This window comes from Strongylocentrotus purpuratus, unplaced genomic scaffold (genome assembly GCF_000002235.5).
Source record: "Strongylocentrotus purpuratus isolate Spur 01 unplaced genomic scaffold, Spur_5.0 spur5_scaffold_6, whole genome shotgun sequence".
Taxonomy (NCBI): Eukaryota; Metazoa; Echinodermata; class Echinoidea; order Camarodonta; family Strongylocentrotidae; genus Strongylocentrotus; species Strongylocentrotus purpuratus.
In genome coordinates this window covers 36,852,186-36,864,349 of record NW_022145612.1, presented here as the reverse complement: position 1 = coordinate 36,864,349, position 12,164 = coordinate 36,852,186, and the positions used below count along the sequence as shown (strand labels likewise).

The 12,164-nt window shown below is 37.6% G+C and overlaps 1 protein-coding gene across 7 annotated transcripts in view; it reads right to left on the bottom strand.

Annotated features, from left to right (window-relative positions):
- LOC581333 (SRSF protein kinase 3) overlaps positions 1-12,164 on the bottom strand; it is a 56,773-nt gene that overhangs the window by 32,423 nt on the left and 12,186 nt on the right. For 3 of the 7 annotated variants that reach the window (XM_030999903.1, XM_030999904.1, XM_030999905.1), the window contains exon 2: positions 9,979-11,199. The exons of 2 other annotated variants lie outside the window; for them this stretch is intronic. In XM_030999903.1, coding sequence (XP_030855763.1) covers positions 9,979-10,370 — 392 coding nt within the window. In that variant the 5' untranslated portion in view covers positions 10,371-11,199. Of the gene's footprint in view, positions 1-183; positions 291-6,571; positions 6,610-9,978; positions 11,200-12,164 lie in introns of those variants that run through there. 2 more of the 7 variants (XM_030999909.1, XM_030999907.1) reach the window with 2 other exon arrangements.

Below are 12,164 nucleotides of genomic sequence, written 5' to 3'. Positions count from 1 at the left end.
TTTCTGAATTTCTTCCTAAATATCTTAATCATGTATACATGGAACATGCACAGAGTTTTTCAGGAAAGCAGACAGCAGAGATAAGAAAACACAAAAAGTAAACACAGCTACAACGCTTCCCTCCATAAGGGAAACTTTTCTCAACATTGAGCATGAAACCAGTCCAACTTGTCCATCACCTACCTATTGATAGCAGGGTAGAATTTCTTAAGCACTGCGATTCTTAATCGCTCAAACAAGCGGTCTACAGCTCTAGATAACCTCTCCAGTTTCATTCCGAAGCAATTCAAGAAAATCCAGGAATAATTCCCCCACCAAAGAGCAAAAAATCAGACATTCAGTTTGACATCGGTAGAAACATCTTTGGTTATGTTGTGCATGGTGAGTATAAAAGGCAAGCCTTTATTCTGCTCACGATTTTAAAATTTAGACCTTTGGAATTTGGACTTCAAATTCTCGTCATCTGGTAGAGAGCACGCCCTACTTGACGATGGATCACAAAACAAAAGAGCGTTTCGAAGTTCAAGGAGGGTATATTCTTTATTGCTGCAAAATATAGTTTTTACAACACCTGATAGACTACTTGAGATAAAAAAAATCATCTACTAAACAGCTCTTAACCCATTTGATAAGACTTTCTTGTTAAATAACACACATCTCTAGAAGTGCTAGAAATACTTAATCAGCAGGAAGTAAAGTGACTAGAATTGCCCTCAAAATAAATCAAGATCTCATCAGTTTTGTGAAGATAAACATCATCTTGATATTTAAAGACAATTATGGTGTTGGGGTTTTCTTATTAATCATCACAAACACTAAGTTGGTGGAAAATGAAGGAGAATATGGGTCTTGGTGAATATGAATCAAAACATACTTACTACAGCAGATAGAATAATTTGTAATGAAGTTTGTTGAAATAAAGTATTAAGTATAAAGTAACATTCAATCTAAAAGCAGAATAGGATTACAAATATTCAGGCTAAATCCTTGAAAGAATCGCAGCATAGCAACACCATTGTTCAGAATATCAGAGTAAGCCATTCAAAGACAAAGGTTACTTTTGAGCGCCCCAAATATGTAATTACCCTTGGAATGGAATAATCCCATCCAGGTGAATTCTAAAGCAAAATCTTTTTTATGCCTAGTTTTCAGCCATAACTATCAAATACAATTTTTTTATCTGTGGATAACGAGAGATGGGACAGGCACTATAAATGTCTCATGACATCTTATCCCTTCCCATCATTCCCCAGGGTGACCCGTTACTCCGAGAGACTCTTGGATGCACATCAGCATCCGATTGAGGTTTCTCTTTCTCTCTGAGTATCGATGCCCTCCCAAATAGCCAAGCAAATTGTCAACAGATTAGATACCACTTCCTTTCTCATCAGTACTATTTGCAGAGAGAGGCTATTTTGGCTTCAGAGCGATAACGATTGCTAGTTGTAAAGTGATGTAAGTAGGGCAAGAAGAAATAGGTTTGCTTACATACGGGGATGGAGGGAATCATTTGTAGTGAACATTGGTAACATGTATGATCACTGGTCATAGAACCCTTCATCTTTATGTATGTTTAATGCCGTTTAAAATGGAGACCTGAGCCCTGTAGTATAAAGAGCTACAATTGATTCAAATCAAATCAATCGCAACTCAAAATTAATTGAAACTGTGTAGTTTTAAAGATAGTTGTGATCGATTTGAATCAATGACAACTCTTTATAAGACAGGGCCCTGCCTGAGGAGGTAAATGAAGGAGTTATGAGAACTCTTATAACTCCTTGGGTAAATCTAGCATCACTGCATCAAAATTTCTCTTCAAGATATGAAAATAATTAAATTACTTTTCAAAAGTTTGTCTCCTAATGATAATCACTGATATTGAATGAAATTACATAGAGCTTTGATAGACATATCTCAAGGGAAAATGTCATTCTGATAGACTTACTATTTGTGTGTTCATTAAATTGAATATCACTGTTTCGAAATGAAGTACCCCCCCTCCCCCAGTAATCTTCTACTCTTTTTATTTCTCTTCTTAACATTCTATTTCTCTTATTCCCTTTCTTACTCTCTTATTCTCTTTCTTACCCTCTTACTGTTACTCTTTGTTCTTGTTGTCTCTTAATCTCTGTCTCTCTTCTCTCTGCTTGACAGTGATAAAAAGAGAGCCTTCAATCATTGAATCACTCAATATAAATTGTGACTTTATTGAGCAATACATTAACACTTTACAGCACGATCTGTCTACATTAACACACAATAAATAAAACATGTAATCCACTCTTAAAGTCATGCACTGTTGATTCCCTTGTCGAACAGCATTACAAAAGAAAACCAAATTTCTTTTTTGATCACCTTGGGAGGCGGAGGCACAGATATCTTGACAGCCTTATCCCAATTAGACAAGGCCCAATCATTAATCACAACCGAACCTGCTATGATCAAAACGTAAGCGATTGAGTCGACCTCTATCTGAACTATTTGCCTCGCCGTGAACCATTCAGCATACATTACAAAACAAATTGAAAATCATGTTTTGTGCTTTGCTTACACCCAAGTACACCCAAGAGTTAGTATTGACATGCCCTTGTAGCACATAGGTCTGATAAGCATGGACTAATTATGAGAATGCTATCAATTGACTTGATATTCGATTTCCTGCAAGGGATTCCATGCAACATGTTGATAAGTGTTGCTTTGTTCAAATCTGTGCTCAGATTTCAAAAGAAATTGCACAAATGTTTCATACATAAACTCACTAATCTCGTACTAAAGTACAACCAGAAGAAGATTTCTGAGACAATAAAGTTACAATAAACCCCTACCCAAACCCTACATACCCCCTCCCCCTCCCCCTCCCCCCCCCCAAAAAAAAAATAGAAGAACATTCACAGTTCTAACTATTGTCACAGTCATAATTTCAAGTATGGATACTGGAAGAAGATTTAATGGGATAATTCAAGAAACCTGGATCAATAAACCCCTACCCATCCCCTACTTACCCCCCTGCCCCCTAAAAAAAAAACATTCACAAATCTAATTATTGTCACATTCAGAATTTGAAGTATGGTAACTAAGCAACCTGCGACATTACTCTGTATGGGCCTCTTCCCTTTTGTCTACTTTGACAGAGAGTGGAAGTGATTTTGAGATATATAACCACAAGCATGGAAGGGGCATGAAGCAAATGGCCATGACTGAGCAGTATTCACACAAGTTTTCTTCAAGACAACTAATTTCTTGAAGCTAAGCTCCAGAACTTGGGCGAATAGAGAATTCCTATTGTGTAGGTAGCTCTACATGTACACACCAAATGGAATACAAAGTTGCGTACAAATAAAGGGAACATTTGAACCTATCAGAATAGTTTATACAAAACTTGAAATACAAACAATGCAATGCAATTATGTTCTGAGTTGAGAACGTATCGTAGACCTAGGTGCCCTTCCACACAAGTCAGCATTTCCTGAAGAGATTCCAAAAGTTTCAATTCACAGTGAACATGTTCATTAAAAATAATTCAGTTACAAATATAGTTTATGCAGCATTTTTTTGTATTGCATTTAAAAAAAAATTTTTTTTAAAGTGATATCACAGATGAGTTTGAACTTGTAAAATAAAAACATACTAGAATATGACTTATTTTGTTGTATCATGTATTAAGGAATACACGTTGGAGAAGTTTGACCACAATAATAATTAAGCGTTAGCAAGTCAGTCAAGTTTATTCCAATTTACTAAATATCTTTACATTAGCGACACCACATTATTGGCCTGCATATTTAAATTTTCCTGCTATAAGCATTACATTTGCAAATGATGCAAACCATACCATACTTAATTGCTCATATCAATAGTTGCAAATCAGATAATTCCTGTGTTCTATTGTCTTTACAAAATGAGATACATGTATCAAGGTTAGAGTTTAACGCTTGTAATGTAAATGCAGCTCTATGACAAGATGAACACACAATACAGCAGTCTTTAAGTTTATGAGCCAAGGCCAAGGGTTGTGTTCTGACAGGATCTGATCCAGGGACCCTTAACAGGGGAATCTGGTCCTCAGGAGGGGTTTGTGACAGGATCTGATCCAGGGACCCTTAACAGGGGAACCTGGTCCTCAGGAGGGATGAGTTAGCCTTCACTCAGTTCCTATCAAAATCCAAGAAGTCATTAAACCGATTTGAACCATCACTTGCTAGCACGCAGGGAGATGGTGTCAAATATTCTTTCCTTGAAAAAAAAATGAGGACAATTTTCAAGAAACAGTGTCCATGAAGTCATCCATGTTATTACTTTTTATGGGTAGAAGATGCAAGTTAGATCAAACATAAACAGAGGAATTATTTGTAATAGCTGTCAAGCTCTTTTCATGTAGGACTTGAAAATATAATATGCTCTGCAGCACAATAATTTTGATATATAGATATCATATTAAATTTATCCACCACAGAATTCAGTACCAAGTGACAAGAGTACCTCATACAGTACAAGTCACATGACCAAAGCTCAGTAGAGTCTTTTGATTTCATGTATCAGGCCCGATGACACAGATCATATACGAATAGATGTTCAAATGTACAATGGTGTATAGGCCAAATTGTTTGTAACTGTAACATTTTCATCCATTTTAATATAAAAGATGCTTGCCTGATAAGTCAGTGTACCTCTCTGCATCCTTACATACTTTTTAAGAATTTGAGTTCATTTCAGGACTTTTACCCCTAAGGGATTAATGTACAATGTATAAGGAAACAGTTGTGAATAGGTCAACAAACTTTTACTTCAACCACAACAAAGCAGAAATAAACAATTGGATTTTTCTACTACTGAAATGAACCCCCACGCAAATGCCTAAACAATTTCATCATCCAGAACTACCTACACAATATTTCAAACATAAAATTCCAAGGATCAAACTTTAACAGAGAATAGCTACAGATGCATGTTTCCCCGGTGTTTGGGTAATGTGAAGGTTGGTCTCATGGAAGATATCACACAACAGTGGCGGATCCAGGGGGGGGGGCCCGGGCCCCCCTCCCCCCTTGAGAAAAAAAAATCACGTAAAATCACGTGATTTTTACGATTTTGGGGGGTTGGGCTCACTACCCCCCCCCCCCCCCCCCCCCCCCCCCCCACTGAGCGAATTTTTGGCCGGCGCGTTTTTCAAATTTTCGGGAGCAAAAAAAAAAAAAAGTTGGGCCCCCTCCCCTAAGAAATCCTGGATCCGCGCCTGTCACACAACCACATAAAATAATAATAATAATAATTATAACTAAAAAATGACGATTCTTTATATTTTCGTTTAAAAAGAGGGTGGGATAAAAAGGGTCAAAGACAGAAACTACAAATGTTTCACAGACTTTGAGTACATTTTCTGACTGATTTGAAAAATTAGCTAATACTCTGTAATTGTATAAATTGAAATATGGATATGTAGGAACTGTGTGCAATCAACCCCTGGAAAGGTCCAAAAGAGCTCTAGGGTGACCCAGAAGAGCTCTGTTAAAAACAATGAAATAAGACAAATATTGCTTCAATTAAATCTCTCTGTAAGGTACAGTAGCATATATCCAAGGAGCCCCACCCAACCAAAAAAAAAAAAGTGAAATCACTGTGAATGACAATGACAAGAGAATGAGATAACCTGCAACCATGGACTTTGCCACTTTGACAACCTTTATCACAAACTTCTCCCATCCACCTGTCATTGATATATTATTCTGATATTTCATATTCCATAGAGATAGGGGTTTGACCTTAACAAAGTTCACTGTTCTTCCCTCTACGATGAACCCTCAACTGAAAGGAAGTTTGAATAGCAAGATAAGCAGACTGATACTAGTTACAATACACAGATGTGCTTTCAAGTTGAAGGCCATATATCGTCGCTGTTTTCACGAAGTGACGGTAGTGAAAAAAAATTGCATTCACTTTGCGTTACGATTTTCCTCACTACCGTCACTTCGTGAAAACAAGGACGATATATTCATCAAGAAAGTACCAGAGTACATGTGGTAAGAAATGATATCATAACCTAGTTTATCTTTCAGACATGTAGTTCTAAAAAGCTATATTACGTGAAATCCATTGAGTGCCAATTTGCAAGTAGATATAACGAGGTAAAGGCATTTTAAGATGAAAATATGAAATCTATATCAATCATTAGCCTCTGGCTACTTGACTAAGGGAGAAAACAATCTCCTCAGGGATGCCAGTTAGAATTAATCAGAGGGCCTGAAAATCACCTAGAATGAGCTTTTTTGTACACAAACTAAACTATGGTCTGAAAATAACTCATCAGGGCCTAATTTCAGGCTATTGCCTGGAATCTAACATCCGTCTCCTGTTTAAGGTAAAACCAGGAACTTTTACAATTTTAAACTTTTATAAATCGACAGCCATTGTCGCCGCAAGAAACTTTCAACCATTGCAATGAGACACATAAGAGAAAGAGATAAGACGGAGGCAGAATAACTTACATTCATATTGCATTAGCTACATCTAAGAAAGTCCATTGTCACAAGATATTGATTAAAACCCTTTTAAAAGCCACAAAGTGATCAATTACCTGTTTAAAACACGTTTTGTCATCCTAACTGTAGTTCTTACATTCTGCAAAAATCTTTTTCAATCAGCAAGTTCTTCATCCGCACAAATACAGTGTACACACTGTACATGTAGAGAACCCTAGACAGTATATCAGGATAGGATTTCCTCCTTTGAGTTCTGAGTTAATGTAAGTGGTATTCACCCATCACTCACGTACATGTACATGTAGCTGCAACCCTAACCCTGCCAAATACGGAAATAAGCCGAGGCAATTTCTTCCTGTAGTGAACAGGATCCTTTCAAAGTACTTCTACAGAATTCCTTGAAGGAAACAAAAACCAAAGATGCAGTTGCATGTCTTTTAACATCTGAATTTCTTAATGTAATATTCTTATGACAATGTAATTATGTTTTTTGTTCTCATTGTACAGTACTTGCTCCTGATCCTGTTACAAGTGCTCCATGCCACTTTCCTGTACTAACCAGATTTTCAACTTCAACCCTGTTCCTGACACTAACCCTAACCCTAGCCCTGGACTGAACCTAAAATCCAATTGCAACCCTAGTTCTCACCCTATTCTGTACTTTTGGTAAAATAAAACCTGGAGCAATTGTCACTAGAGCAAATGTCGGTCACCAATCTTTCGCCTATATTTGATCTTGGTAGATGGAAAATGTAGTATTACTTCAAGAAATGCCATTTCTTGAAGGGAATTAACCATATTCTAAGTTTGTCTGGTAAAAGAGGATGGAGGGCATTAACTCATACAGTGTAATACAAAGTTAATGCCCTTCTGGCTGATGAAGAAAACTTAATTTATGAGAAGGAGAAGAGAACAAAATATTCAGTCTGCAATTGGTGAGGTTCACATGACAGTCTGTTCACTTTAAGTTTAGGTCATGGTTACAAATATTTAAGTTATCTTGTATTAGGATCGTGTGGACACACTTATGTTTACAAAATAGTTACAAATTTGACTCAAAGTTACAAGCTATTACAAATTTCAAGGTTAGCATGATAACTACGAGCAGTGGCGGGGGGGGGGGGGGGGGGGGGGGTCACTAAAAGTTATGTGCCATGCGGACACGACCTTGTAGTTAAAATGAATGCCTTCCCTGGATTGACTTTGAATATTTGTTTCAGTACCGTGTGAACCCTCATTAATGCTTAATAGTACTTAGTGGAGCATTGTTTATAACACAGCGCCGTGTAAACATAGCTATTGATGTGCATGTGTGCCAAGCAGCTGGTTGGAAGATCAAAAATGATTTGCTTCTAGAGTCTATCACACATGACCGTGACCTCGGAACATCATCTGTCACTAGTAAGAGCCACAAGGACATTAAACCATATTGTTTTAGAAAGAGCTAACGTCCATCTGACTCTACACAGATGATACTTTGCCACCTGTCATGCTCGTGATGCTACATGAAGACCTTTGTTTCAAGGCTTTCTCCAAAACTAGCAGATCTATGCTTCACAAAGTACGCTCTATTCGACGATGTTGTTTCTTTAGCTCTACATACTTTGAAGGGGTGTACTCTAGGAACACAAAATTAATGCCCTTCTGGCTCCAAAAAGACTATATCGGCTCCTGTAGCCCCATATAATTTAAATTGATGTACTTGAGACAAAAACAAAGCTGTCACGTTTTTGAACTTGCACCCATAACATAAGCAGTGCAGCCTCAACCCAAACAAACAGCACACACAAACTGCTGCAGGTACATGATGTATGGCTGTGTTCTTCATAATTTTTTAGCCCAGAATTCTGGTTTTGAAAAAAAATCTCAAACAAAACGCAGTCACGTTCATGAGAATGTGTGCATAGGCAATTGTGAACATGACCACTTTCAGTTTGAGAAGATCACAATTCTACACAGGGTAAAAAGAAATTTTAGATATATTTCTGAGTGGCAAACACCAAGCTTTAGCTATGTACAAGGTCTATGCAAAATAATGTACTCCAACAATTAAAGAATTATCAGGGCAACAGTCTTATCTTGCATCCCCCCCCTTACATAAAATTGATCATTGATGGTAACTTTGCCATGAAAATTAACTACCATGGCAACATCGTTCAACAGCCAATCAAATCAAGATCTCCATGGAAGTTACTATCAATGGCAAAGTTACCTTCAATGCTATTTATGCAACAGGGGCTCAATTCCTAAAAAGCTGTCTTAACTCTGGCTGAGTACAGGTATGGACGCAGCCCAAGTTATTGTTCTCCCAAATCGGCTATTGGGAGGTGCTGATTGATGTTGTTTGGGGTCAAAGGTCATTTGGCGTTGACAGAAAAGAGATGACAGCTTACACTACAGGTAACACCAATAAACTTTGAAAGTTTACGAGATCCCTGCCATCAAACCCTAAAGGATGAAATTTTCTGCATCGTTAAGAATAAACAAGAGGTACAGTTAATGACCAATGGGAGTCCATTTCTTCAAACAACAAACAACAAAACTGTGAAATATTTATTCTGACCTTGACCTTGTTCAGGTTTAAATGTATGACCTATCAAAATATAAAAATCAAAGTAAAACTTTTAACCTTTTCAACTGTAACATTTCACCAACACCCACTAAAAGAAATTACAAAGTTTTGAATGGCACTAGTAGTGCTATCAACTCAAGTTGTCTTGGCAAATTGTCATCTAATAATCCCTATGGCCAAAAAGATTAAAGCAATCATAAAAGACAAGATCCCTTAATTTTTTTCAAAAATGACTTGTTTAGGGTCAAATAAATCTTCATGCTTGGGCTTCTAGAAAAGGTAACATGAAGCTCTTATCAGGATTTCCTCGCTTTCTGAATCAAAAAGTCAGAAGAATCGGACAAGATTACGTGAAGCAAATTTTTTTCCAGGTTAGATTAAACATCTTATCTCAAGAGTTTGAACATAGTTCAGGCTATTCAAACAGGATATGCTGAATATTAAAAAAAAAAAAAAAGTTTAATGTTGTGGTAATTAATTTTTGTTAAATCCTTGAATTTATCTGTCTGCAACTCATGTCATATTCCTTGTATTTCCTTGTTTCTGGTATAGTACAGCTGTATTGTACAGACAAAACTGTTGCTGAATTCAAAGCTGATCACGTGTTGAATATTTCTTTATTTTTAAAAAGAAAGAAAAGTGAGGCAATACATTCAAAATTGTGTTCTGATAACAGGCACAGATCGCAGGAATATATGGAATTCTTATCTACTTGAGTTGCCTTCACTGGTAAAGCTGATATGATCTACTCAGAATTTTTCAACATGAAGTGAACAAGTCCGTCTTGTTGACAAACTTCTAAAAAAAGTGAAATACAAATACAGTAATATGATTTGATAACTAATAAAAACATCAAACAAATTCAGATTCACTCAATTCTTAAGATAAAAAGAGAGAGGCAGAGAGAGTTTGCACAAGGTTGATACATACCATTTTCTTTTTGATTTATCCTGCCGAATATAAACAAATTCAAAGTCCGAGTCCTGTCGCCCCTGTCGGGATTGGGAGGGGCTCCCGGACATACTGTCCACAATGCTATCAGAGTCTGAGCCCAAGGAATGGGCGTAGCAGCCATCTATCCCATCCCCTGTCCCTCCCCGGAGCTTAAGGGCGAGCTGCGAGAGCTTGGATCTGATATCCAAGTCTGGGTTAAAGGAGGCAAGCTTAGAAGGTATCTTTACTCTCATCCTAGTCGTCGACTTTGAAATCCTGGCCTTCACTTTCTTGATGCTGAATGACTTTCGGAGACGCTCCCTGTCAAAGAAAGACAGTCTGGCTGCGGTGGCTGCCGCCAGCTTCTGGAGCCCGTTGTTGTCGGTCATCCAAACGCAGTTCTAATTCCATTCAAGCAGATTTACTCCTTCTATGCTACTCCTTGCTGAGAATTGACTTCAAGAATCTTCAAAGTAGTTTGTACTGCTGCAACAGTTGGAGCAGAGTCTTGAGGCCTCGACACCCACCTGATCTTGAGGGAGTCGGCAGGTACTATGAAATGTTTGCCCCGCTGCTAACCATAAACATAGCTATGTTCTCTCACGCTTTCTCAATATTGAGACCGCTGCGATGTGGTGTTACATAGCTGACTGAAAGCTGGCCCGATTCCAAACTCTGATGTCAGATTCATGTAGTGCGCTAGTCCTGTGAGGGGTAAAGAGGCAGGTCTGTAATGCACCCCCAGCACAAGGGAGAGTAGAGTTCTAGTACACGCACGCTATACCACCCTGTGGCATCTACACCGCACTTGCAGTGAAATGCAGGGCAGTTGATGGTTCTCTACGGAACTGAGGGGATCTACTCTCTCCCTGCCCAGCTAGTCAGGTAGGCTGCTCGACCCCACTTGAGATTCAGGTCAAGAACAAAAGGTCAATTCACCGAGACGAGCAATGGGAGTTACCCCATGATGAAGGCAGACTGATTAGGCATACCCCTCATGATAGAAAGCCAGGCTCTATGATATGTAGTGTAATGTTTCCATCTAAACTAATAAAATGCAGATGACCATGCTATCTGTTACTTCTCCATCTTATCTTGTAATCGTCAGTCTCTAGCTTATTCTCCTCTCCAGACTCCTCTAATGGTAGAAACTACAATGCACCGCTGATAGTTTGCAATCATGAGAGACTGCAGCAGAGTTCCACCGGTTTAGCAACACTAGAGTTAGAAAAGCAGAAATGTTTGTGACCAATTCTTTCAAAACCAAGAAAACGTAAATATAAACTATTTATCATTACAAAAAAAACAAGCATACCATTTCCATCTTCAAAGTACTAAAATTCCTTATCTGTCGTTTATATTACAAAATATTATCACTCACTATCAATAGCGATTAGCATCTTAGTTCAAACTTTGAAGCATGTGTTTTCAAAATGAATATATGGTAGAATTATATTTCTCATAAATAATGCAATCTTATTATCACATTACATGTATGTTTATCAGTCATCTTTTTGAACAAAATTACCAGGCATTAGAAATGTACTTCAGAAAGGAAATATAAATAACTTGTTTTCCTTCTTCAAGTTTTCCTTAGACATCCAACAAGTTCTGAAAGAATTGGTCACATACATATCTCCACAATGTCCACAGAGGAATAGACAGACAACCCAACACCAATGATTAATATGCTCTAGTATGCGAGATGATCTGAAGATAAAGAGGAATTAGTTTGAATAGTGCAAATGGAATCTTAAATGGAAGGATGAGTGGTTTAGCTTTCGAGAACCACAAGAGAGTTTGTCAGTACACAATATGTTCAGAGACAGAAGGGCGTTAACTCTGTATAAAGAATACAAGTTAACGCACTTCTGGCTCCAATCGGCCGTTACCACTTACTTACAAGAAGAGGAAATAAAACAAGGAAATTGTTATGGGTGAAAGTAGGTTTTTATTACATCTCAAGAGTATCAAGTTTTGTTGTAATTGCTGATGATGTGCGATTGTAGATTTGTTCTATAAAATTTAACTACTCTTATCTTCTTGTAACTAATTGAAACTGTGTGTTCAAATGTATAATTGCACCCCAGAGTATGATGCATTTACTCAGGTACAAAAGTCAACTGGATAGTCTTTTCTTTAATATACATTGTATTTCTTTCATTTTGTAGGCCTTTATTTTT